Source organism: Oryza glaberrima, chromosome 8 (assembly GCF_000147395.1).
Source record: "Oryza glaberrima chromosome 8, OglaRS2, whole genome shotgun sequence".
Lineage (NCBI taxonomy): Eukaryota > Viridiplantae > Streptophyta > Magnoliopsida > Poales > Poaceae > Oryza > Oryza glaberrima.
Window position 1 is genome coordinate 4333086 of NC_068333.1, and position 23277 is coordinate 4356362.

General features: G+C 40.0%; 2 protein-coding genes and 1 pseudogene across 7 annotated transcripts; 2 read left to right on the top strand and 1 right to left on the bottom strand.

The window, feature by feature from the left end:
* The first annotated feature begins 774 nt into the window (after nucleotides 1–774).
* Nucleotides 775–4832, top strand: LOC127782817 (phosphoribosylamine--glycine ligase-like). 3 transcript variants are annotated; one of them, XM_052310084.1, is made up of 5 exons: nucleotides 775–1112; nucleotides 1197–1491; nucleotides 1686–2056; nucleotides 2538–3068; nucleotides 3984–4832. In XM_052310084.1, exons 2-5 carry the CDS (start codon nucleotides 1227–1229, stop codon nucleotides 4395–4397), a joined length of 1581 nt encoding a protein of 526 aa, XP_052166044.1. In that variant the 5' UTR covers nucleotides 775–1112; nucleotides 1197–1226; the 3' UTR covers nucleotides 4398–4832. The 3 variants fall into 3 exon arrangements, with proteins under 3 accessions (XP_052166044.1, XP_052166043.1, XP_052166042.1); XM_052310083.1 differs by having other exon boundaries at nucleotides 1202–1491; nucleotides 1683–2056; nucleotides 3984–4830; XM_052310082.1 differs by having other exon boundaries at nucleotides 1683–2056; nucleotides 3984–4829.
* A 391-nt stretch (nucleotides 4833–5223) lies between these two features.
* LOC127781175 (putative F-box/LRR-repeat protein 23) lies at nucleotides 5224–6550 on the bottom strand (annotated as a pseudogene).
* Nucleotides 6551–9864: 3314 nt separating this feature from the next.
* LOC127781782 (soluble starch synthase 3a, chloroplastic/amyloplastic) lies at nucleotides 9865–23119 on the top strand. Of its 4 annotated transcripts, XM_052308821.1 has the most exons (18): nucleotides 9865–10178; nucleotides 10355–10422; nucleotides 11938–12117; nucleotides 13062–13125; nucleotides 13212–16445; nucleotides 16629–16843; nucleotides 17377–17647; nucleotides 18240–18415; nucleotides 18541–18648; nucleotides 19075–19184; nucleotides 20549–20651; nucleotides 20916–21086; nucleotides 21210–21338; nucleotides 21580–21762; nucleotides 21870–22001; nucleotides 22081–22192; nucleotides 22361–22484; nucleotides 22713–23119. In XM_052308821.1, exons 3-18 carry the CDS (start codon nucleotides 12016–12018, stop codon nucleotides 22843–22845), a joined length of 5367 nt encoding a protein of 1788 aa, XP_052164781.1. In that variant the 5' UTR covers nucleotides 9865–10178; nucleotides 10355–10422; nucleotides 11938–12015; the 3' UTR covers nucleotides 22846–23119. The 4 variants fall into 4 exon arrangements, with proteins under 4 accessions (XP_052164781.1, XP_052164779.1, XP_052164782.1 ...); XM_052308819.1 differs by having other exon boundaries at nucleotides 9865–10422; XM_052308822.1 differs by having other exon boundaries at nucleotides 10355–12117.
* The last annotated feature ends 158 nt before the right edge of the window (nucleotides 23120–23277 follow it).

Here is a 23277-nt window from a genome sequence, read left to right on the forward strand (position 1 = left end):
TTAATACATATAACTAAGCAACTTAAAATATAAGTATCGTGAAAAGTAGGGAATATTATTCTATAAGGAAAAAAAAAAGGTAACCAACTCTTAGATTTATAAATTTGTAAAATGTGTATATGTTTAATGTACCACTGGAGATCCAAACTACAGATAACACAACTTGGGCTCTGACACAACCATCTATGGCGGTGAGAACTGAGAACCTTGCTTTTGGCTCTGTTTAGTTCCACCGATAAAAAAAAAAACTCCTTTTTCACACACATGTTTTCCGAACTTTTCAGAAACTTTTCGCTCTTCACTTTTCTTCACATATCAAACATACCGAGGCATATTATAGCAGAGAGGTCTAAATGCAAAGTTATCCCATTTCTTTTCTTCTTTTTTTTACTGGAATCATAGGATTCCATTATAACCTTGGTGTGGCAGAATCACCATCAACCAGAGACTCGAACCCAGGGGGATGCCGTCCCAGAGGAGGTTGGCATTCTCGGGTTCATTACAACCAATCGCAGCTAGACCATGAGCTACTTTATTACACTCACGTGGACAAAACGTCACACAAAACGATCTAAAAAACGCCTGGATAGTGTTCTTCATCTCCTGGATTAGCCCTCCTGTTGGATTTCTTCTTTTTTTTTTTATATATGGAGTTATCCAATTTCTTTGTGTGAGGGAAAGTTATCCTCCTTTGTGGATGGCCACTCCAGGTGGGCCATGTTGTGGTATTTGGGCCTTCACTGAACAACCCGGCCCAGCCCATCGCTGCTTTACTCCCCCATCAACGCCGCTCGCTCACTACTCGCGCCGCCGCCGCCGCCGCTTCCGCCGCCGCTCCGCTCCAGTCGCGTCGGCTTCCCGCCTCCTCGCCGGCGAGCCGTGCCTCGACGCTCTCCCTCTGTTGCTCCGCCGGCCAGCAGCATGCCGCGCTGCTGCTCCCACTAGCTCCCGCCACCGCCGCCCCTACTGAGCCCGGTGAGACCGTGAGGCGGTGGTGTGCACCAGTCCGGCAGTTCGCCCCCCTCCTCCTCCCAATCCGGCCGCCGCTTCATCACCGCCGGCGAGGCTCCGCGTCTCCTCCTAGGTCGCGCTGCTTCGTATCACAGAGAGAGGTGAGCCCCTTGCAACTTGTTGCCAGAGTTGCCAGAAACACAAAAGATCGATGTTCTTGGACTGAATCGATTGTTTCTTGGTAGGTCAGCTCGGTCTCCGGATAAGCAAGAACCATGGCGTCTGCTGCTGCCGCTTACGGCGTCGGGGCTCCACTCAAGCTCGCTGCAAGGCGGCATGGGGCACTCGCGCTGGCCGGTAGCCATCGCTGCAGTGGATGGAAGTCTTCAGTGTCTTGCCCTGTTCCTCAGGCTTGGATGGGCAGTTGCTCTTCTGTCGCAATGCGCCGTGTCGCCTCCGGTTCTCGATTGATTGTTCAGGCTTCAAACAGCGGGGGCTCAAGCTTGAAGGCATCATTGGCTGATGCTAGCCTGCTTACTGGTAAAGTAGTATTAGATTAGCTCAGCTTATTTTGTTCTTTCTTCAGGTGGTTTATGTTTATGGAAAAGAAAAATCCAAAGTCCCAATGCGCTATGAGATGAAACTTTGTCGTTGAGTTAGTCGAGAGAACTTGTTATTAGATGCAAAGTCTGGGGCAATGGTTTAATTTCCTGTTTCCTGTTTCATTTCAGAAGAGAGGATAACTGTTTTGGTGATTGGAGGTGGAGGAAGGGAGCACGCTCTCTGTTACGCCTTGAATCGCTCTCCGTCTTGTGATGCGGTCCTATGCGCCCCTGGGAACGCAGGTATTGCTCAGTCTGGAGATGCGACCTGTATATCGGACTTAGACGTCTCCGATAGCGATGCCGTTATCGCGTTCTGCTGCAAGAGGGGAGTGGGAATGGTTGTAGTAGGTCCTGAAGCTCCTCTTGTTGCCGGTCTTGTGAATGACCTTGTGAAAGCTGAGATACCAGCATTTGGTCCTTCCTCAGAAGCTGCGGCTTTAGAAGGATCGAAGGACTTTATGAAGAAATTATGCGATAAGTACAATATTCCTACAGCTAAGGTACCTTCTTTTTACATTAGTTTTCAGCCCTATAAGTTTAATCTTTCTGGGACAATGAACATTTGCTCCAATGAGAGTACGGGGTGCCTAAATTTGGTTGATGTGATATCCATGTTTAAGAAAGAACCAAAGATGCATCATTTCAGGCATAATCACACTGATATTTCCTTTGTATTGTTACAAGGTTGCTAACCAAGTTCATATTTGACTTGCTTGATAGTATATCAGTTATAGACAATATAAGTAATCATCTCAGAGTTAATGATATATCTTCAGCTTTCTAGGTGAACTGTACTTAAGCATTGCCCATATGTCCTGAAATTTCCCTTGGGATTGCCTGAGTTTTGAAATAAAGTCATTGTGTTGTACTGTAAACGTTCTAGAAAAGATAGGGAAAAACAGAGCTCCTCTACATAAGTCTATATGTATAATTTGATATGTTAATATAATGGTAACATAAGTGCTTATATTTCTTTTATAGTATCGCACATTCACAGATCCTGCAGAAGCTAAACAATATGTCAAAGATCAAGGCGCCCCTATTGTTGTCAAAGCTGATGGATTGGCAGCTGGAAAAGGCGTGGTTGTTGCTATGACTTTGGATGAGGCATTTGAAGCCATAGACTCTATGCTGGTTCAAGGGTCATTTGGTTCTGCTGGTTCACGGGTTATCATTGAAGAATATCTGGAGGGTGAAGAAGCCTCTTTCTTTGCATTAGTGGATGGTGAAAATGCATTGCCACTTGAATCGGCACAAGATCACAAAAGGGTTGGTGATGGTGATGTAGGCCCAAATACTGGTGGTATGGGTGCATATTCCCCTGCACCAATAGTGACAGAAGAGCTTAAGCACACAATTATGGATAGTATAATAATCCCAACAGTTCAAGGTATGGCAGCTGAAGGATGCAAGTTTGTTGGTGTATTATATGCTGGACTTATGATTGAGAAGAAATCTGGTCTGCCTAAGCTTATCGAGTACAACGTACGATTCGGTGACCCAGAATGCCAGGTTAGTGATTCTCTATCTATAAACTCTAACCTTCAATGATGCACTATCTATTAGGAAACTATGTATATCTATTATAATTTAGATTTTGGTTTATCTGATCATGCTTTGGCCAAGGTGTTCTTGTTGGACATTATAGTAAAACAAAATTGCATGACTATTTTGGATTCTGGTTCCTCTGATCACACTATGGCTAAGATGTTCTTATTGGACAATAGAATGAAACAAACATGCGTGTCTTATCATCAGAATTTTTCTCGTTCTACAGTTTTGACACCCTGGTCTGCATCTAGCAGGTCAAACTCTACAGGGGGTCTAGTAAGAAGCTGAGTAGATTTCATTCCTGTAGTGCAATGATTGGTGCATTTTTGTGTCATTTTAGTGATGGTCAAATTTCAAATTTTATCTACTTTTGCATATTTGTTAGTGATGGCCAACCGTTTGATGTATGAAATTTTCGAATTTATACCAGTGCAGATTAAACAATTCTGACTGGCTACTAAAATGTTTATCTTTGAAGTAAAATTGCTTTTAGAGTATAGACTTTTAAAATTATGCATATTATTGGCAAATAACAAAGGCAAAATGTTAAAATCATGAAGATTGTCAATTGAAAAGGTATATTATATTTTTATGGCCAGAGGTAGTAGTTGTTTATCTCAGCCTGAATTGTTCATCCAGCATCTGGCCCAATTATCCAAGATTCCCTTGTGGGCTGCATTTTCATGAATAGATTGATAGTCCTGTGGCATATTCGTTCTGCTTGTCTGGTACGTATCCCAACTATAGATTTTCCAGATAAGATCGGGTTTTTGTTCTTTTGCTGCTAAGCAATCTAGTTGAACTGTTCACTATTTTTACCATCAAATTTCGATTATACTTTTCTCTACTGATATATACTTCTTTTTTGCACCTCAGGTTCTTATGATGCGATTAGAATCCGATCTAGCACAGGTTCTGATGTCTGCGTGCAGAGGGGAACTGGGCGATGTTTCACTAACCTGGTCACCTGAAATGGCAATGGTGGTTGTGATGGCAAGCGAAGGATACCCCGGATCTTATAAGAAGGGGACTGTAATAAGAAATCTCGAGAAGGCCGAGCAGGTCTCGCCCGCGGTAAAAATATTCCATGCTGGAACAGCACTGGATGGGGATGGAAATCTTGTCGCTGTCGGAGGCCGGGTGCTCGGGATCACGGCTAAGGGCAAAGACATTGAGGAAGCACGGGCAAGAGCATATGATGCAGTAGATGTTGTTGACTGGCCTGAAGGATTCTTCAGGCGCGATATTGGTTGGAGAGCACTGAAGCACAAGCAAGTGGCCAATTACTGATGCGGATTTTCCTGAGCACACCACAACTATGGTGAGCATGTAATGTTAAGAGCAATAAAGAGAAAATTTGTCACTTCTGTGGTTGAGGAAAGGCAAAACCATAGCTCAAATTTGAGTTTTTTTTTTTTGTACCAACTGTTAAATTTGAGTTGGGCTTGCATTTTGAGGAACAGCCAGATGAACAATGACCGAGTTTTGACTTCCACAAGTAGAGAGAGAGCATTGTTCGGTGCTTAATATCTACTTCCGTTGGTTAGTGGTATTAAGGGATTCCATATGTAAGTCGTTTTAGACTTGTGCACAAGAATTAAGATAACAATCTCAATGATTTTGTTACCCTTCATTTAAACTACATCAGAAAAAGATTACTCATTTATTGAAAAGGATCTAATAGTTGTAAAATGATTTGCATTTAGGAAAGAGTGGAGGAAGAGTAAAATGACTTTCATTTAGGGCAGTCAAGAAATGTAGAGGTCTTGTTTTGGTTTGAGACCTTACCAAATTTTGATGTGTGAGTAGAAGATTTCGAAATTACCAAAATTTGGTATGCTTTGGTCGAGTTGCGATTTCAAGAGTTTGTTTTGTTTGTCACATTACTAAAAATCGGTATTATTAATATTAATAAGTTATTTTTTTGAGACAATCATTTGTACAATAGCATTTCTTATAACTCATACTTGTCGGTGATATTTTTTGGATTTAGACGCTTGTCAATGGCATTTCTTATATTATCTCTAATTGAATATATCTATATCAAAATTAAGATTTTCGATTTCAGATGCAACCTGCACTTTGCACATAAAAAAGCTTTAGATATAGTGTACTACTAGTAGCGATTAGCGAATAGCACTGTAGCTGGCCTTAACTGGGCCGAGTACTTCTCAGGTGGTCCAATCTGGGCCGTAGTACTTCCGGTTGGGCCGGCGGTCGCGAGACAGTCGCCGGACTTCCGCCGGCGCAGTCGCCGGCTGGTCGTCATCGGCGGCCGCGACGCAGGGGTGAAGCCGCCGCACTTGACGCCGCCGCACTTGGCGCGCAGGGCGGCGACGTCGACGGCGGCGAGGCCGGGGCACTCGCTCACGTGGAGGACCTCCAGGTGAGGACAGCCGCCGTCCACGATCGCCGCCAGCTCGTCGTCGCCGACGCCGGCGACGCCGACGAGCGTCAGGTGGCGCAGCTCGCGCATCGCCGCGATCCCGAGCGGGCGGCGGCGGTGGTGGTCGCCGCCGCCGTCGTCGTCACGCCACGCGGGGTCTCTGCGAACCTCGAGCCGCCTCAGCCGCGGGCACGCCTCGGCGACGGCGGCGTAGACGCCACCGCCGCCGCCGCCGCGGACCTTGCGGCAGTAGCTGAGCACGAGCTCCTCGAGAAGAGGAGCCATGGCGATCATCTGGGCGAGTCCATTAGCCTCTTGAGAGTGGGCGAGCTGCATAAGAACACGGAAAATTCAGAAGTTTTGGTGTATCACATCGGGTATTATATAGAGTTAGGATGTTCGGGTACTATTACAAAATCCGTCAGTAAACCGCGAGACGAATTTATTAAACCTAATTAATATATCATTAGTAAATGTTTATTGTAGCACTACATTATTAAATCATGGAGCAATTAGGCTTAGAAGATTTATTTCACAAATTAGATGTAATCTGTGTAATTAATTATTTTTTAGTTCAAACGTTCAATGTCATAGAGTGAAAAATTTTGGGTGGGATCTAAACGTAACCGTAAATTCAAAATTCGATCCAAATTAATCGTGCGAATTTGAGAGAAAACTTGGTGATATACATATACCTGTCCCCTACATGTTTGAGGAGCTTGTTGGTGACGAAGGCTCCCGCCATGAACGCCTCGAGCTGGCCGTCGGCGCGCTTGACAGCCTCGTCCGCCATGACGCACAGCACGGCTCTCTTCTTCTTCATGACAGCTATGTCGACGCATCGCCATAGGTGAGGCAGCTTGGTGGCGTCGAGCCATGGGCGGCACACGAGGCCGGCGCCCATGAGGACCTCGACGGCGCCGAGCTTGGCAAAGACCACCGAGAGCGCGTCCACCGGCAGCTCCGACCAGTCCCTCGTCGTCGTCTTCTCCGGCGACGGCGCCGGCAAGGCGTCCATTTCACGGGGAGGTAAACAGGCAAGGCGATCGATGCTGAGATGAAGGCTGAAATTATGGCGTTGGTGAAGGTTGATTTAGGCCTCAATTTATATATAGGCCGGCAAGATCGATCGATTGATTGGTAAATTTGAATGCAATCCTGTTTCCATTCACACGCATTAATTTTTTTCAAGTAATTTTTTTACAAAACTACTAGTATTACTTTGGGAGAATAGCTAATATGGTCCTTAAAGTTTCGCTCCTGGGTCAGTTCTTTTTTCAACTTCAAATTTCAACTACTTCGTTTTTCGTTAGCACGATTTTCAAACGGTTAAATAATGTTTTTATTAAAAATGTTTCTATGTATAATTTGTTTTAAAAAGCAATTAAATCCATTTTTAAGTTTATAATAGTTAATACTTAATTAATTATGTGTTAATGAGATTTCTCATTTCGCGTGCGCAAAAATTTTTATCCTTTTGAAGCATCGAACGGGTCCTAAAGTATAAGAAAATTATATATTTAAAATATTATATCATAAAACTATAAATTTAAGACTAATTATTATAACTATAGATTTAATGTTAAAGTTATCACAAAACTGTAAATTTTGGAACTTAAATCCCTAGTACTACCATTTTATTTGGGTTATAAACTTTGTAGTTTCGTGATTAGATTGACTATAGTTTTACGAAAAATTTACAATCTAATCAATAATCTTATGTATTTTTTATCTTAAATCTATATTTTTATGATAAATTAATTTTATAGTTTGTGATACAACAATTTAAATTTAAATATATAATTTACGACAGTTTGATGAAAATATTAGTTTTTTTTAAAAATTAAGATCAGTATCCCAGAACTCGAGAGGCCGAAGCACCAACCAGTCAACCACATCTTCTCGTTTTCTTCTCTTCGATCGATCGGTCACGGGCAGCATTCTTCCTGCATGCATGCATGATGCATGCATGCCGGCGCGGGAAGCGAAAGGTTCTCATCTCTCACAGCTCAAGGAGGACAAGATATTCCGACTAACCTTTCCAATTCTCCTGGCCTCTTCACGCATCCACTAATATAGGAGGTTGGACGATAAGATTGATTTGGTAGTACATTGAAAAAAAATACATATTAACGCCTACTCCATTCGTTCTAAATTAAGTTTACTTTTGTATATATGAATATGAACATACGTGTTAAAACTTTTGGTTATCTCATTTATATACAAAAGTTTAATTTAGGACGGAGGAAATATTATGTGGGATGCAAAATACAGTTTATATTCACACACATTTGAAATGAGCATCGAGAGGCCGAAGGTAGACTCTCTTAATGTACTGATGGACGGTCAATGGAAAAGGTTTTGTTACTGAATAACAACTGTGTTAGTCCAATAGCGTGGTTCACTTTTGGTGGAAGAGTAAAACAATATATATTAATATTGATTTTTTTTTTGGAAATCCCCCGTTAAGTATATACCCCTTGGGTCTCCCTAAGGCTTAATAAGTATAGAAGGGGATTTATATGGATACCCTTATAATATAGATATTTAGAAAGGTAACTATAGACAATTTAACCATGGGTTTCTTTGTAAGTCGCAATATGTGTCTCTTTTTAGCGAATTGGCCCCTTTGAACCCCGGGTTCTTTAGCCTTGAGGCGAAGGCACTTGGCCTAGTGGTGAAGGCTTCTAGCTTCGCCTAGCAGGTTCGCCGAAGCCACTATCTATGCGTGAATCGGCGCCTTCCCCTAGCCAGTGATCGTTGGCCTATTTCGACAGGCTCAGTCGAAGGCCCTTGTGACATGCCTCCAAAAATGTTTCATCTCGGCTTAAGAGCTTATTCAGTTTTGGAAGAATTTTAATCCATAGAAATAGAAAAGGTAAAAACAACACACCAATCTATATGGATTTTTTCACAAGATTTGAGTGGATGAAAAATTTTCTATCTACATCTTGTAGGATTCAAATTTTTTTTGGTTCCTGTACTTACATTCCTACAAACCGAATGTCACTCATAGTAATTAATATTTGGCCTTTGTGTTAATTCAGCTTCGGCAGATGATGTATTGATGTCAGAAACTAATTTCTCGTGCCCATAAAAAAGAGCGATTTATTAGCACATGATTAATTAAGTACAAGATAGGTATCCCGCGCGTTGCTGCGGAAGAATTGCGCGATAATATAATAGACATGAGTTCTAAAATTTTCTTTCTTACCTACTATACGATTTTTTTCATGTATTTATATATTTTTATACGTTTATCAGTTATCCAAAGATTCTAAATGATTGGTTGTATGTGTGCCTTTTGAGGAAAAGAGATGCAAATTGCACCCTTCATGAATCATCCAAAGGCTAAAAACAATGGAGGTGATGTGAAGAGATGCAATTTACACCATTGATGAATCATCCAAAGGCTAAAAAAATTAAGATATGGCTTCATGAGAGAAGAAAGAATTAGCATTAACTACACTTAGTGGGGATAAACTTTATAGATATATAGGAATATAGGGTTACTATTTTTTAAAATAAAAAAGCTTAAATTAATATGATATTTTAAAATAAATCTACTATGAAATTTTTTTCTGTGGCGGTGAGCCTGTGATATAGCTCGGTCTTCAGCAAAGCTCGGCGCCATGGATCCAGCCATTGATCGATTTTGCTATTCCTCTGTCGCGTGATTTTTTCTTACGCCTCACTCGGTTTTGTGGCCGTTAGATGCTTAGCTGGTCTGTTAATCCCTAGAGAGCCATACTATTTTTTATTTACCATATTTTTATATTTATTCTGAATGAGTTAACTATCGTGTCGGTATACGAGTACTTATGAATTTTTATAGTGTTGTTTTTATAGCCTATAATGTAATTCTTAAAAATTACATTGTAATTTTTTAAACTTACAGTGTAATTTCTTTGTATGTTACAGTGTAATTTAAAAATTTACAGTGTAACTTTTGAATTCTAAATTAGATTCAGTCTTCTAATTATTAGGATATGCTAAACAGCGTCGCTTAGATAATTTGTGTTGCAAATTGGCCTGAATACTCAAGTGTTCCCTAGCCCAACAATCTTCCGTGGATGCATCGGTGCATTGCAGGCCTACCACGTAAGAAATAAAAACCGAGTGATATCATTTAGAAAATGTGTTGAAACATCATGTCTCTTATTTTGTTTTTTATCCTAGGGCTGAAAATTTGTGTGAGACCTAAGAAAAGAATCTGTCGAAAGATATCTAGGTAGTCCCGCCATTGATCTACTACACAACCCCCCATTTCCGGCTAGTAATTGGGCTACATAGCCCACGAAAGCCCAGCTAAATCCAGGCCCACCATGACTAGGCCGGCCACCTTAGGCAAAGTCAGCCCACCACCAAATCGACACGCACATCCCGGATCCTCGCCGGCCACCGTCCCCCTCACTCCTTCACCGCCGCCGTCCGCCGCCGACGCCGACCACCGTGCGCCGCGATCTTCACCGCCGCCCGCCGCCGGCTTCCCCCCACCGCCTTCCTTCCTGCTACTTCATCCCCATCGCCCGGCGCCACCTCCACTCCCGCCGCATGCTTCACCGCCGCTCGTCTCCCCGCCAGCCCTTCACCTCCGCCGACACCGATATGCGCCTGTGTGTTGATGTCGGGCGCCAGATTCTGGGCGTTACCACTGACTGCGGTTAATTTTGTTGGCTACATTGGTAATCTATTCATGACACGGGGAATTTTGTTATTACTGGATTTGGGGCTTTGTGGATGTGGATGAACAGTTCAGGGAAAAAAGAAATGACGAAAAGCAAAATTTATTTTCTTGCTTTTTTTGTTGAGTGCCTGATGTAGTGAATTGTTGATGCATGTTGACACGCGGCAAATGGAGATGACTGGAGCTCTTGGAGTTGGGAGGACCCTTCAAACTGGAGCTGCCCATCATGGTTTACCAGTTTGGTATGGTTTCCATTGATTCCAATAATCTCATTCACGTTTCGTTGCGTTGGCAAGTCTATGAGATCGTCTGAAAGTTGAATTGATTCTGGGTGCTTCGATAAATATCGCAAACAACTATCGAACTGTCATATGTTAACGTCAGAGTGTTGATGCATTTCTGGTGATAGCCATTCAAGACTGAAAACATGAAATTTGTGAAGAAACTGCTCTAAGGGGTTTCATCATGCTACTCTTCAAGATAAGCTATGAAAGTATTTCTGTACTTTGATGCCTTATTTCCACATTTTGATGTCTCATTAAGACACGACACGTTTACTAAACCTACACGAGAATTGGTTCTCTTTACACATGTCTAGAAATTTGAAGACCCGGATAATTACATTCCCGGTCTCGTACGCTTACGCACGGGCTTGTGTGTGCACATAAATGGCTAGAACATGACTCCGCCACCCACCAAAATGGCTTCTAGCTATATTTTGTTTGACAACTTGATTTCTGGAAAATTAAACGTAACGGCATCTCCTTCTGCGCTGGAATCAAACAGCCAAGGCTACTGTTGGAAGTCACGCAACCAATTATAACTTGCCTCTCTTGTCGTGTGTAAATGGTACTACGAGCATGACCACACTAGAGATTATGTAAGCTAACCACGCTTAGGGGTTAAATATACTTTTTCAAAAATAGAACACAAAAGAATAAGTAAAAATATGATTTTCGTTGCTTCACATGAAAATTAAGAAGGTGAGGGCCTGGGCGTGCCTACGAATTCTCAATGGAAAACATTTGTGAAATAGGAGATTTCTAGAAGAACTATGAGATACATTCCAAAAAGGACCACATAGGAAACTTTTTATCAGGTTTGAATCCTTTATAGTCCCTACTTTATTTTTGCATTGTTCTAAATGAGGTTCAAATGACAAATTGATCAGAATACATGTAATAAAGAAAAAATCATGCAGGCAAAGTCAAAATAAAGGAGAGTAATGTTAACGCACCTGGCAATGTGACAACAATCTCCACTTACATCTGATTATGTATCTACAAATGTGAACTACCTAGACAGAAAAATAAATACTCAATTAGATTTAACTCAACATTCACATAAGGGTAAATGGTTTTCCAAAATAGGTTCGGCGGTTTTGAAACATGTCCATAATTTTACGTATAACTTCAGTGATAAGTTGCTTGACTTGTTGGCATGAGGCACATGGAATGTTCCAGAACAGCACACAATTCACAAGAACACTACTGTCCACACTCATGCCTCTCATGAGCAACCAGGTGGCCCACGGGGCCCACAGTATGCCACTTACATATTCCTTGTGTGCACACAAAAAAACAAACAGCAGAGGAAAACTAACTACAGGGTAGAAGCCAAGACGGAAAGGAAGGATCATAATTAGTTTAATAAAAAAAGATAAGAAAAAAACAAGGTTCTCAGTGTGGTGTTTGTCAGGACAGTGCAAAACTCCACTAAAGATGTGCTCATGTGCTGTACCTGTGTTCTATATTTAGTTCTTCTTGAGAGATAGAGATCAAGCAGAGGAGGCACCGCTAGGTGGTGTGTTCAGCGGGCTTTAGGAGGTTTTGGCAATGGAGATGGCTCTCCGGCCTCAAAGCCTTCTATGCCCTCGGAGCAGGCTGAAGGTCGTCATCCGGCCAGCTAGCAGTGCCAGCGGTGGTGGCCTCGCGCAGGTATGATTCAGTTTCAAGAAGTTCATGATTCCGGCTGCTCTTGCTTTTCTTGATTTGCTTGATCCACCAAGTGTTCGTCCTTTTGAAGGGGCATGCAAGATTATTTACTCAGTTACATGATCTCAAATATTAATATTTTGGTTGTGTTTCCTGTGGTTTTGATTCATTTCATCTTGGGAACATACTCTGGTGATAAAGGGGAAATTCATGTTATGGGGAGTTCTTTCCTGGACTTTCTTACGGTTGTTGATAGATTTGATTGAAATATTTTGGGAAATATTTCTGTGGTCAATGATCTTAATTCTCAAATTTAGATTAGGTTAAAACAACGGGACTGAAAGTTCCTTCTGGAGATCGAAAGGTAGTTAATTCTACTCCATTTGTTAAAATTTCCCCCCAAGTACTTGTATATTTAGGTCTGCATAATCATTGAAAGATTTCCTCATCTGGGCTAATTCTGTTCAGTTTTGAAGTGAAGCCTAAAAGACCTTGTCCTCTTGTTTTGATTTGTTGGGTTCTTGTTTTGTAAGGAAAAATACCGCTCATTATGCACCCCCTTTTTTATCTACAGTTGAACATTATGCATTTACATTAATGTGAGAGGGTATCATCCATTCTAAACCGACATGCTAAGAAATATGGTTTCGGAGTGCAATTCAGTATAATTTTTTAAATATTTTTCTGACAGGAATTCTTTCAATAATTTTATATTGAGGATCTGAGAGGCATAGATTTTTTATAGTAAAATAACCTACATATTTCAAAACAGCAATATTGATTCAAATAATTCAATACTCCCTCCGTCCCTTTATAATTGTCGTTTGGGAGTTGTGTCCCCCTCACAAGCACAGATTCCTCGCGACTAATAAAAGGGGACAGAGGGAGTAAGTTCTTTTTATTGAAACATCTTGAGCTACAATATTTACTTTCTTTTCTTTTTCCAGTATTTCTTAATGACCAGGAGATATACTGGAAGCAGAATTGTTCGATGCATGGTTTCAAGTTCAGGTTTGTGTAGGATAGCTTCGTAAAAGCTTTATTAATTTTCTTATTTGCTATGCTAAGGTCATGTTTGTTAAAATTATATCATGCAGACTGTCCTAATAGGAAAGCAAAGAGGACGATTTCCCTTCATACGGAAGTCGCTTCTTCTAGGGGATATGCTCCGAGAATTGCTGCTGAATCAAGTATTCAGGAGCGAGAACATATTAATAGTGATGAAGAAACATTTGATACGTACAACAGATTACTACGTAATGAGTCAACAGAGTGGAAAAAGTTAGATACTACTGAAGTGGATTTGTCACAAGATGTTTCAAGCAGTTCAATGAGGAAAGTGGATGCGACGGATGAAGCTAAGCTAGATATACTTGAGGATGATTTGCCCAGAAATTTGTTGAACGGTGTAACAATGGGGGAAGTAGATATGTTGGATGAAGCTGGGGCAGAAGATGATGTATTTGAGGTGGACTTGTCAGCCTTGCATAATTCCACAGTGGGGAAAGTGGATGCGGTAAATGAAGTTGGGACTGAAAATGACTTATTTGAGGTGGATCTGTCAGCATTGCATAGTGCTGCAGTGGGGAAGGTGGATGTAGTAGATGGAGCTAAAGCTAAAGAAGATTTGTTTGAGATGGATTCATTAGCATTGCACAGTGTTACAATGGGGAAGGTGGATGCAATAAATGCAGCTGGAGCTGAAGGAGACAAATTTGAGGTGGATCTGTCTGCGCTCGCGTCGAACAATTCAATGATAGAGGCAGTTAATGTGATGGATGAAGCTAAGGCTATAGAAGACACACTCGAGGTGGATTTGTCAGGAAATGCTACAAGCAGTTCAACATATGGGGAAGTTAAATTTGAGGTGGATTCATTAGGAAATACTTCAAGCACTGTAATGTATGGGCCAGCGGATGGAGCGTATGAACCTCGGTCCGATGAAGTCACTTTTAAGGTGGATTCATCAGAAAATGCGTCAAACAATGTAATGTATGGGAGAGCAGATGTGGTGGATGAATCTTGGGCTGATGAAGGCATATTTGAGGTGGATTTTTTTACAAATGCTTCAAGCGGCGCAGAATATGGAAAAGTGGATGTGGTGGATGAAGCTAAAACTGATGATTTCACATTTGAGATTGATTCATTAGAAAAAGATTCAAACAATAAAATGCACGGGAAAGCTCATATGGTGGATGAAGCTTGGGACGATGAAGCCATATTTGAGGTTGATTTGTTTGGAAATGCTTCAAGCATTCCGATATATGGGGAGGTGAATGTGTTGGATGAAGCTCGGGCTGATGATGGAAAATTTGAGGTTGACTTATTAGGGAATACTTCTAGCAATTCAACACATGAGGAAGTGGATGTGGTAGATGAAGCTCAAACAGGTGAAGCCACATTTGAGGTGGATTTGCTTGGAAATGCTTTAAGCAGTGCAATATATAAAGAAGTGCCTGTCATGGGTGGAGCTCAGGATGATGAAGTTGATGTAGATTTCTCAATAAATGCTTCAATCACCGAAACAGAAAAGGAAGCAGATGCAGTTGATGAAGCTAGAGTTGAAGATGAGACATTTGATATGGATTTAGTAGGTAAACAGATATCAATCGATTCTATGAATGATGATGTAGTTGAAGAAGGGACTAAACATCACAGATATCCAATGTTGTCTTCAGCATTCATAGAAGTCAAGACCATTCATGAAACACCTGTAAGTTTAAAGCCTGAACTTATGTCAGTTGTCATGGATCAGGAACAAGACAAACCAATTTCCAGCGTTTATCAACAAGAAGGATCAATTTTTAATTTGCATGCAGAAAACCAATCAACGGTAGATTTTCATGAACGGGAGCAAATGGCTATTACTTTTGATAAACAAAAGGAATCAGTTGCTAAACTCTCTAAAGAAGACCAACAGACTGCTGGTTTACCTGAGCAAAACATGTCCTTTGATGGTGTCCATAGGAAAAGCCAGTCAATTATTGGGCTCCCATTTCAACACCAATCAATTGTTAGTTCCCCTGAAAAATACCGATCAATTGTGGGTTTTCCTGGACAAAATCAATCAATCATCAGCTCTCATAAACAAGACAAATCAATTGTTGGTGTTCCTAAAAAAATTCAATCCATTGTTGGTTCCACTAAGCATGATGATTCAATTGTTGGTTTCCGCAAACAAGACAGATCAATTGTTAGTGTGCCTGAGCAAAAACAATCAATAGTTGGTTTTCATAAACAAGATCTATCAATTGTTGCTGTCAGCGAACAAAATCTATCAATTGTTGCTATACCTAGAGAGAGTCAATCAAAGCAAATTTCTATTGTTCGGAGACATGATCCACTACATTTGAAGGAAGTGGAAACAAAGGATAGAGATGGCATATCTAAAAAATCTGGTGGTGACGATGATTTGCCACATATGCTCTTCGAAGAAGAGCTTTCACAGGTTGAAGATGAAGCAAGGGCAATCGCCTATAAAAAGCAGCATGAAGTTGATATAATCTCTTTGACTCCAGATATCCAGGAGTCACCACAGGACAATATCGACCCACAAGAACTCCGAAGGATGCTCCAAGAACTTGCTGACCAGAATTGTTCAATGGGTAACAAGCTTTTCGTTTTTCCAGAGGCAGTGAAGGCTAATTCGACAATTGATGTATATTTGAATCGTAACCTATCGGCTTTGGCGAATGAGCCTGATGTCCACATCAAAGGAGCATTCAATAGTTGGAGATGGAGGCCTTTCACCGAAAGACTGCACAAGAGTGAATTGAGTGGGGATTGGTGGTCTTGCAAACTGCACATACCCAAGGAAGCTTATAGATTAGACTTTGTGTTCTTCAATGGTCGTTTAGTCTATGATAACAATGATAGTAATGATTTTGTGCTGCAAGTAGAAAGTACAATGGATGAAGATTCCTTTGAGGAGTTCTTGGTTGAAGAAAAGAAAAGAGAACTTGAGAGAGTTGCCACTGAAGAAGCTGAAAGGAGGAGGCATGCTGAAGAGCAGCAGCGAATGGGAGAACAAAGGGCTGCAGAACAAGCTGCCAGGGAACAGGCTAAGAAGGAGATAGAGTTGAAGAAGAACAAATTGCAAAATCTGTTGAGTTCAGCCAGAACACATGTTGATAATTTGTGGCACATAGAGCCTAGCACATATAGACAAGGGGACACTGTCAGATTGTACTATAACAGAAACTCAAGGCCGCTTATGCATAGTACTGAGATCTGGATGCATGGTGGTTGCAATAGTTGGACTGATGGACTCTCTATTGTTGAAAGACTTGTCGAATGTGATGACGAAAATGGTGATTGGTGGTATGCTAATGGTATGATATTACACATTTTTCTCTTACTTGGGTAGGAGTATATTAGAGCATCATAAGATACTTTGCCACATTAGCGTAGGGCTTCTAGAAAAAAAAATCCTTGTTCTAGTTATCTTGCACTCTTATTTTTTTGGTTTACTTGGGTAAGAATATATGTAATGCATTGCTTTTCGTTTTAAACAGTTCATATACCTGAAAAGGCCTTTGTATTGGACTGGGTTTTTGCTGACGGGCCACCTGGAAATGCAAGGAATTATGACAACAATGGTCGACAAGATTTTCATGCTATTCTTCCAAATGCCATGACTAACGAAGAATATTGGGTTGAAGAGGAAAACTGTATCTATACAAGGCTTCTCCACGAGATCAGAGAACGGGAGGAAGCTATTAAAATAAAGGTCAGTCAAAATAGAATCTTTAAATATGGACTTGGTTATTTGATCCAGAGTTTTACAACATGGTTCTGATGTATTTTGTTGGCTGACGAATTCTCTAGCAATTGTTCTATTTGTAATTAACTTGCGTAGAGCTAATGAACTTCACATGTGAAATCAGGTTTTTGACCAACCGATTACCTTCTTTTTTTTTGCGGGGATGTTTTTGACCAAATAAGTTACTATTTCACATCCTAAGACATGTTATAAAATTCATCCAAACTCAGTATTCTTTCAAATATACCATAATTAATTTGACCAGTTAGATCATTCTTCACTTTGAACTTGTGCCTTAAGCTGACTGTTTTGACCAAACGAATTGATGGCCCACCCAGTTAGCAGTTAGCACTATTTATTGGAACTTCTGTTATACCATATTATATTATTCAAGGAAAAATGTAGTTGTTCACTGTCATGTATATATCTTGATGTTTTGAACATCAGATATATGTTGTGAAGTCCTTCGGCTTACTATTCCCACTTTTTTGCTTGTACAGGTTGAGAAAAGAGCAAAAATGAAATCTGAGATGAAGGAAAAGACTATGAGAATGTTTCTACTTTCTCAGAAACACATTGTTTATACTGAACCACTTGAAATACGTGCTGGAACAACTGTGGATGTTCTATATAATCCTTCTAATACGGTGCTAAATGGAAAGCCAGAGGTTTGGTTTAGGTGGTCCTTTAACCGATGGATGCATCCAAGTGGTGTTTTACCACCCAAGAAGATGGTGAAAACAGAAGATGGTTGTCACTTAAAAGCGACAGGTTTGAGCTTGACTTGTTACATTGTTCCTTTTAATGCTGATAGATTTATATGATACATGTACTGATGTGCACTTTTATCCATTAATATATATTATTAAGTGCTACTGGACCATTAATTGATCAAGCACTGTTGAAGTATATGTCTAGCAATGTTCCAACTTTGATCCATAAATGGTATCTAGTACCAATTTTGAAACCTGAATCACAAGGTGACATAATTATACTATTCTGAAGAGCTAGCTAGTTTAGTGCCTAAATGAGCTACGACAATTCTGTAACTGGAGTTTTCTAGATGTTATAACTGCAAAAAATCTAGCTGGTTTACTGTAGACATAATTCATTATAATATCTAGTATATCGCAGTCTAACCCAGAAGAGCTCAAAATTTCAAACTACTTTGGATTATTACTCAACTCTTGGTAAAAGGTGGCAATTTGGTGATTAAACTCAATAATGTCCTGTCAAAATTTACCTTTTATGTTTAACTTATTTTGGAACTTTGGTTGGTATATCGTTCAGTTTACTCAATATTACAGTGTAATACATTTTTTCCCTTCCATATTCATTAGTCCCTGTTATGTTCCTTCTCCAGTTAGTGTTCCATCGGATGCTTATATGATGGACTTTGTTTTCTCTGAGTCGGAAGAAGGTGGAATCTATGACAACAGGAATGGGACAGACTATCATATTCCTGTTTCTGGTTCCAATGCAAAGGAGCCTCCCATTCATATTGTCCATATAGCGGTTGAGATGGCACCCATTGCAAAGGTAAGCCATATTACCATGTAAAATTTTCTGTGGCTAGCAACAGTGCTAGACATCAACACTTGCCAAGTTATCTGTTATTTCTATGTGCATAAAGTAATGCCATACTCTGTAATCTCCAATTACAGGTTGGAGGCCTTGCTGACGTTGTCACAAGTCTTTCACGTGCAATTCAAGAGTTAGGCCATCATGTTGAGGTTATTCTCCCGAAATATAATTTTATGAATCAAAGCAATGTAAGTTCAAGTAGCACAACAGCCTATGTTTCTCCTATTATATAATATATTATTTATTTATTTTTGGTTTCTGTGGTGGTTTTGTCGCTAAGAAACTCAAATCGAAGAGCTCTCTATTTTAAGAGATTCTATTACGATACTGTATATGGATGTGCTCCGTGTTGTCCTTCCTTTCTCAGTTAGTTAGGATTTGTGTTAGATATGTGGATTGCTGTCAAATATTTGAAATGTACCTTAATATATCATATACAGTTCTAGTTTTAAATTTTGTATTATTTGAAAAAAAATAACTTTTTCATGTCTTGTCCTTGATGCACAAGAACTATGGAGGCAAAGAGGACTTGTCAAGTGTAGCAGAGAACTCAAGAATATAGAAAAGTGGATTTTATATCTTGTATGAACCATGTTTCATCCGTTTCAATGCAGGTGAAGAATTTGCATGTACGCCAAAGCTTTTCTTTGGGTGGTACAGAAATTAAAGTGTGGTTTGGACTAGTTGAAGACCTGTCTGTTTACTTCTTGGAACCTCAAAATGGGTATGTTGCATCTCATTCTTCACACAAACATAGCTATTAGTCTATTACTCTTGTTTCACGAAAACCATCATCCCTAATCCTTATACTAGCTAATGCACAGTTCACTAAGCCTAAGATGCAGGGTATGATATCCTTCTAAAAACCAATTGTTGGTTCCTGTCGAGTACAAGAGCTAACTTAGTACTCCCTCTGTTTTTTAATAGATGACGCCGTTGACTTTTTCTCACATGTTTGACCATTCGTCTTATTCAAAAATTTTATGCAAATGTATACGATATAAATCACACTTAAAGAACTATGAGTGATAAAACAACTCATAACAAAATAAATTATAATTCCGTAAATATTTTGAATAAGACGAATGGTCAAACATGTGAGAAAGTCAACGGCGTCATCTATTAAAAAACGGAGGTAGTACCAGTTATTCAAACCTTGGCCAGTTTAGGCCCTTACTTCTTTTGATCCCTCCTTCCACTGCAGTATGCATATTATTATTTTTTTTCAAGTATGTGATACAAATCTGAAATCTAAATATAAGAATTAAAGGTACAATCACCAAATGCAACCCACCAGAAGTATAATGATTTCGATTTTTTTTTTCATTTTTAGTCTTCAATATCATTCTCTTTCTTTGTTTCCATGTTTTGCCTCAGCTGGTAGTCTGAGCAGAATAGTTCTGTTCTAAGCTTAGATTGCAAAATTGTTTTTGAGAATCCATGTAATGTGTTTTGCCGCTCCTTAGCATGGATGGTGGTTTAAATCTTTTCCCTTAATACGAAGATATGCAAATCTTTTTCTTAGTTTGGGTCGCAAAATTGTTTGTGATTTTTTTGAGAATGTTATGCACTGATCATGATTCTACTTCAGTTATTAGAATTGGTATCTTTAGTCCTCTAACCTTGACCAAACAATTGTGACCTATTCAGCTCTTTGACTAGGCATAAGGACCTAGCCAGGGTTAAAGAGTTTGCTGGTTCGAGCTCAAATCAGGAGATCTGAGAACAACCTGGCCTTGCCCTTTCTCAGCCTATATTGGCCTTTACTGGGAACACAAATTGCTTGGGTAGCATTAGTATTTAGCTAGTTTATATTTATTTCGATTTTTGCTCTACCATATCCATGAACTGCAAGTTCTCTACACAACTTCATGGCGCTGAATTGACAGAAGAACATTTGTAAGATGCACCAGGGCTTAGGTGATTACACCACACTGTACTATAATTCATACACATGCTAGTATAATTATTTACTCCTGACTGGTTCAGTTCCTGTATGATGATTTCAGTTATCGCAGGAACTGTTTTGGAGATTGTTTCCTTGTAGGAGGCTTCACAGAATAATCAATTTGGCATATCTTGTGGCAGGATGTTTGGGGGTGGATGGGTATATGGAGGGAACGATGCTGGCAGATTTGGCTTGTTCTGTCAGTCTGCTCTAGAGTTCCTCCTTCAGAGTGGATCTTCTCCAGTAAGTATTTCTCTAATTGAAAACTTCCAAGTCCAAAATCAGTGATAAAAGAGAATTTTTTACTTTTGGTAATAAATATATTGTTTTTTCCTCTTGATATTTTCTTCACGTTCTTGTTTTCCATGCTTGCATTTCATTATGTCAAAACATGTTTAAGTCACTGACTTATTTGCTGCATTAGCCTTTTCTTTCCCAGTCACTTTTTCACCTTACATTCACTTTACTCCTCTTTTCAAAAAGAGTGACATTTTATCATCCTGACAGCATATAATACACTGCCATGATTGGTCAAGTGCACCAGTTGCCTGGCTATACAAGGAACACTATGCAGAATCCAGGTTGGCAACTGCCCGGATTATATTTACCATCCATAATCTTGAGTTTGGAGCACATTTTATTGGAAAAGCAATGACATACTGCGACAAAGCCACAACTGTGAGTGCCTGATTATCTTGAAGAGTTTTATCATCTAGTTTGGTGCATTTTCATGTTATATGAAAAATAAAATTATTTTCATATGTTCAAACATCTTCATGTCTGTCTTGCCATACCTTGCAGGTTTCTCACACGTATTCAAAGGAAGTCGCAGGTCATGGTGCCATAGCTCCTCATCGTGGAAAATTCTATGGAATTCTCAATGGAATTGATCCAGATATCTGGGATCCATATACTGATAACTTCATCCCGGTATAGTCATGATAGTCGAATACATTTTTATACAACTACCAGTCCATATGTATTTGATCTTGGTAAACTAAAACAAAGTTTGCTTGGGTTGCCAATTATGCGCACTCATAAGATTATCACTTTAACTAATACTTTTGTGATAGTTGCCCTAATATGTAATTATTGAAAGTGCAAATGCACACTGATGCCACAGTATCGCCCCAAACATTTTTCATGTTTTGCTTATTTCATCCTATGTCAGATGCATTATACTTCTGAAAATGTGGTTGAAGGCAAGAATGCTGCAAAGAGAGCATTGCAGCAGAGGTTTGGACTGCAGCAGACTGATGTCCCCATTGTTGGAATCATCACTCGTCTGACAGCCCAGAAGGGTATCCACCTCATTAAACATGCACTTCATCGGACACTTGAACGCAATGGACAGGTTAATCATTTGATGACAATCTTCTAGTGTCTCCCTAGAACTTGCTTTTCCCTTTCGCAATTATTTTTGCCGACCTATCTGAAACAAGTGATGTGTTTGCTTTTTAGGTGGTTTTGCTTGGTTCAGCTCCAGATCCTCGGATACAGAGTGATTTCTGCAGATTGGCTGATAGTCTTCATGGTGAAAACCATGGCAGGGTTAGACTATGTTTAACTTATGACGAGCCTCTCTCACACCTGGTCAGTTCCAATATCCTACACCATCAAATTGGTCTAAAAAAATTGTTGCTGGCTAATAATTTCAGTGATTCTGCTACAGATATATGCTGGCTCTGACTTCATCCTTGTTCCATCCATCTTTGAACCTTGCGGTTTGACTCAACTTGTTGCCATGCGCTATGGATCCATCCCTATTGTTCGGAAAACCGGAGGTGAGTGTACATAATAACATGTACATATATGAGCTTTCTTACTGACCTCCTCAAGGACCATAAAACTGCTTTACATACATAGATAGCTTACTGGTACTCCTATGATTCATTCTCTCCTTTCTTTGGACATCATGAGCTGAACGTGAATCCTATTTTCTTCATGCGCAGGACTTTACGACACTGTTTTCGACGTAGACCATGACAAAGACCGGGCTCGAGTTCTAGGCCTTGAACCAAATGGGTTCAGCTTTGATGGAGCTGACTGTAATGGTGTGGATTACGCCCTGAACAGGCAAGTACATCCACACCTCACAATTGTGTGAATGCACAATTGAGCTGAACATAATCGTACAGAACCCCGAGCCAAATTCATCATGTGACATCCGTGTGGTTTGTGTGCTTGGTGGTCTATTGTTTATGTGTCTTCCATGTAATCGCAAACAAAAAAAGAAGAAGAATTATCTTCCCTAATTCAATCATATATTATCTTATTCATGCAATGTTTGCTACCCTTTTGCAGAGCAATCTCTTCTTGGTTTGAAGCCCGCGGTTGGTTCCACTCCCTCTGCAAAAGGGTCATGGAGCAAGACTGGTCCTGGAACCGGCCTGCCCTGGACTACATTGAACTGTACCATTCAGCTCACAAATTTTGAGGCCCCCATCCAACGGTGGCAAGAGAAAGCAAGCATTGGCAGATACTACAAATTAAATGAAACATGGCTCAAAGTTAAAATATTTTATCTGAGCTGCAGATACAAATTAACTAAAACATGGTTCAAAGTTAAGATCTTTTATCTGAGCTACACATATATATGCAGAATAAAGACTCTTTACAGCATGCATAAACAATTGTGGGAGTATGTATCAGCAATGTTTCCTATTCTCAGTTTTAATTATGAATACTTGATTTAGTACCAGAACCGTGTACATATGTTTGCAAAATTGCAAGTAAAATGAAGGTGTAGAACTATAATGTTGTTCTATGGTTTCTTTTGCGCTACATCTGGACTATGGCTACGGCGTGGCTGTGTATGCCTTGCAAGAGAAATATTCCCAATGACAATATATGGCTGCTCAATTGGCTT

Bases quoted from the DNA above. Each gene is read 5' to 3' on its own strand.
- LOC127782817 (XM_052310083.1), top strand. From the start codon at position 1,227: ATGGCGTCTGCTGCTGCCGCTTACGGCGTCGGGGCTCCACTCAAGCTC. The intron at 1,492-1,682 runs GTAAAGTAGTAT...GTTTCATTTCAG, and splicing joins TGATGCTAGCCTGCTTACTG to AAGAGAGGATAACTGTTTTG. The intron at 3,069-3,983 runs GTTAGTGATTCT...TTTGCACCTCAG, and splicing joins TCGGTGACCCAGAATGCCAG to GTTCTTATGATGCGATTAGA.
- LOC127781782 (XM_052308820.1), top strand. From the start codon at position 12,016: ATGGAGATGGCTCTCCGGCCTCAAAGCCTTCTATGCCCTCGGAGCAGG. The intron at 16,844-17,376 runs GTCAGTCAAAAT...TTGCTTGTACAG, and splicing joins AGGAAGCTATTAAAATAAAG to GTTGAGAAAAGAGCAAAAAT. The intron at 21,087-21,209 runs GTGAGTGCCTGA...CATACCTTGCAG, and splicing joins ACTGCGACAAAGCCACAACT to GTTTCTCACACGTATTCAAA.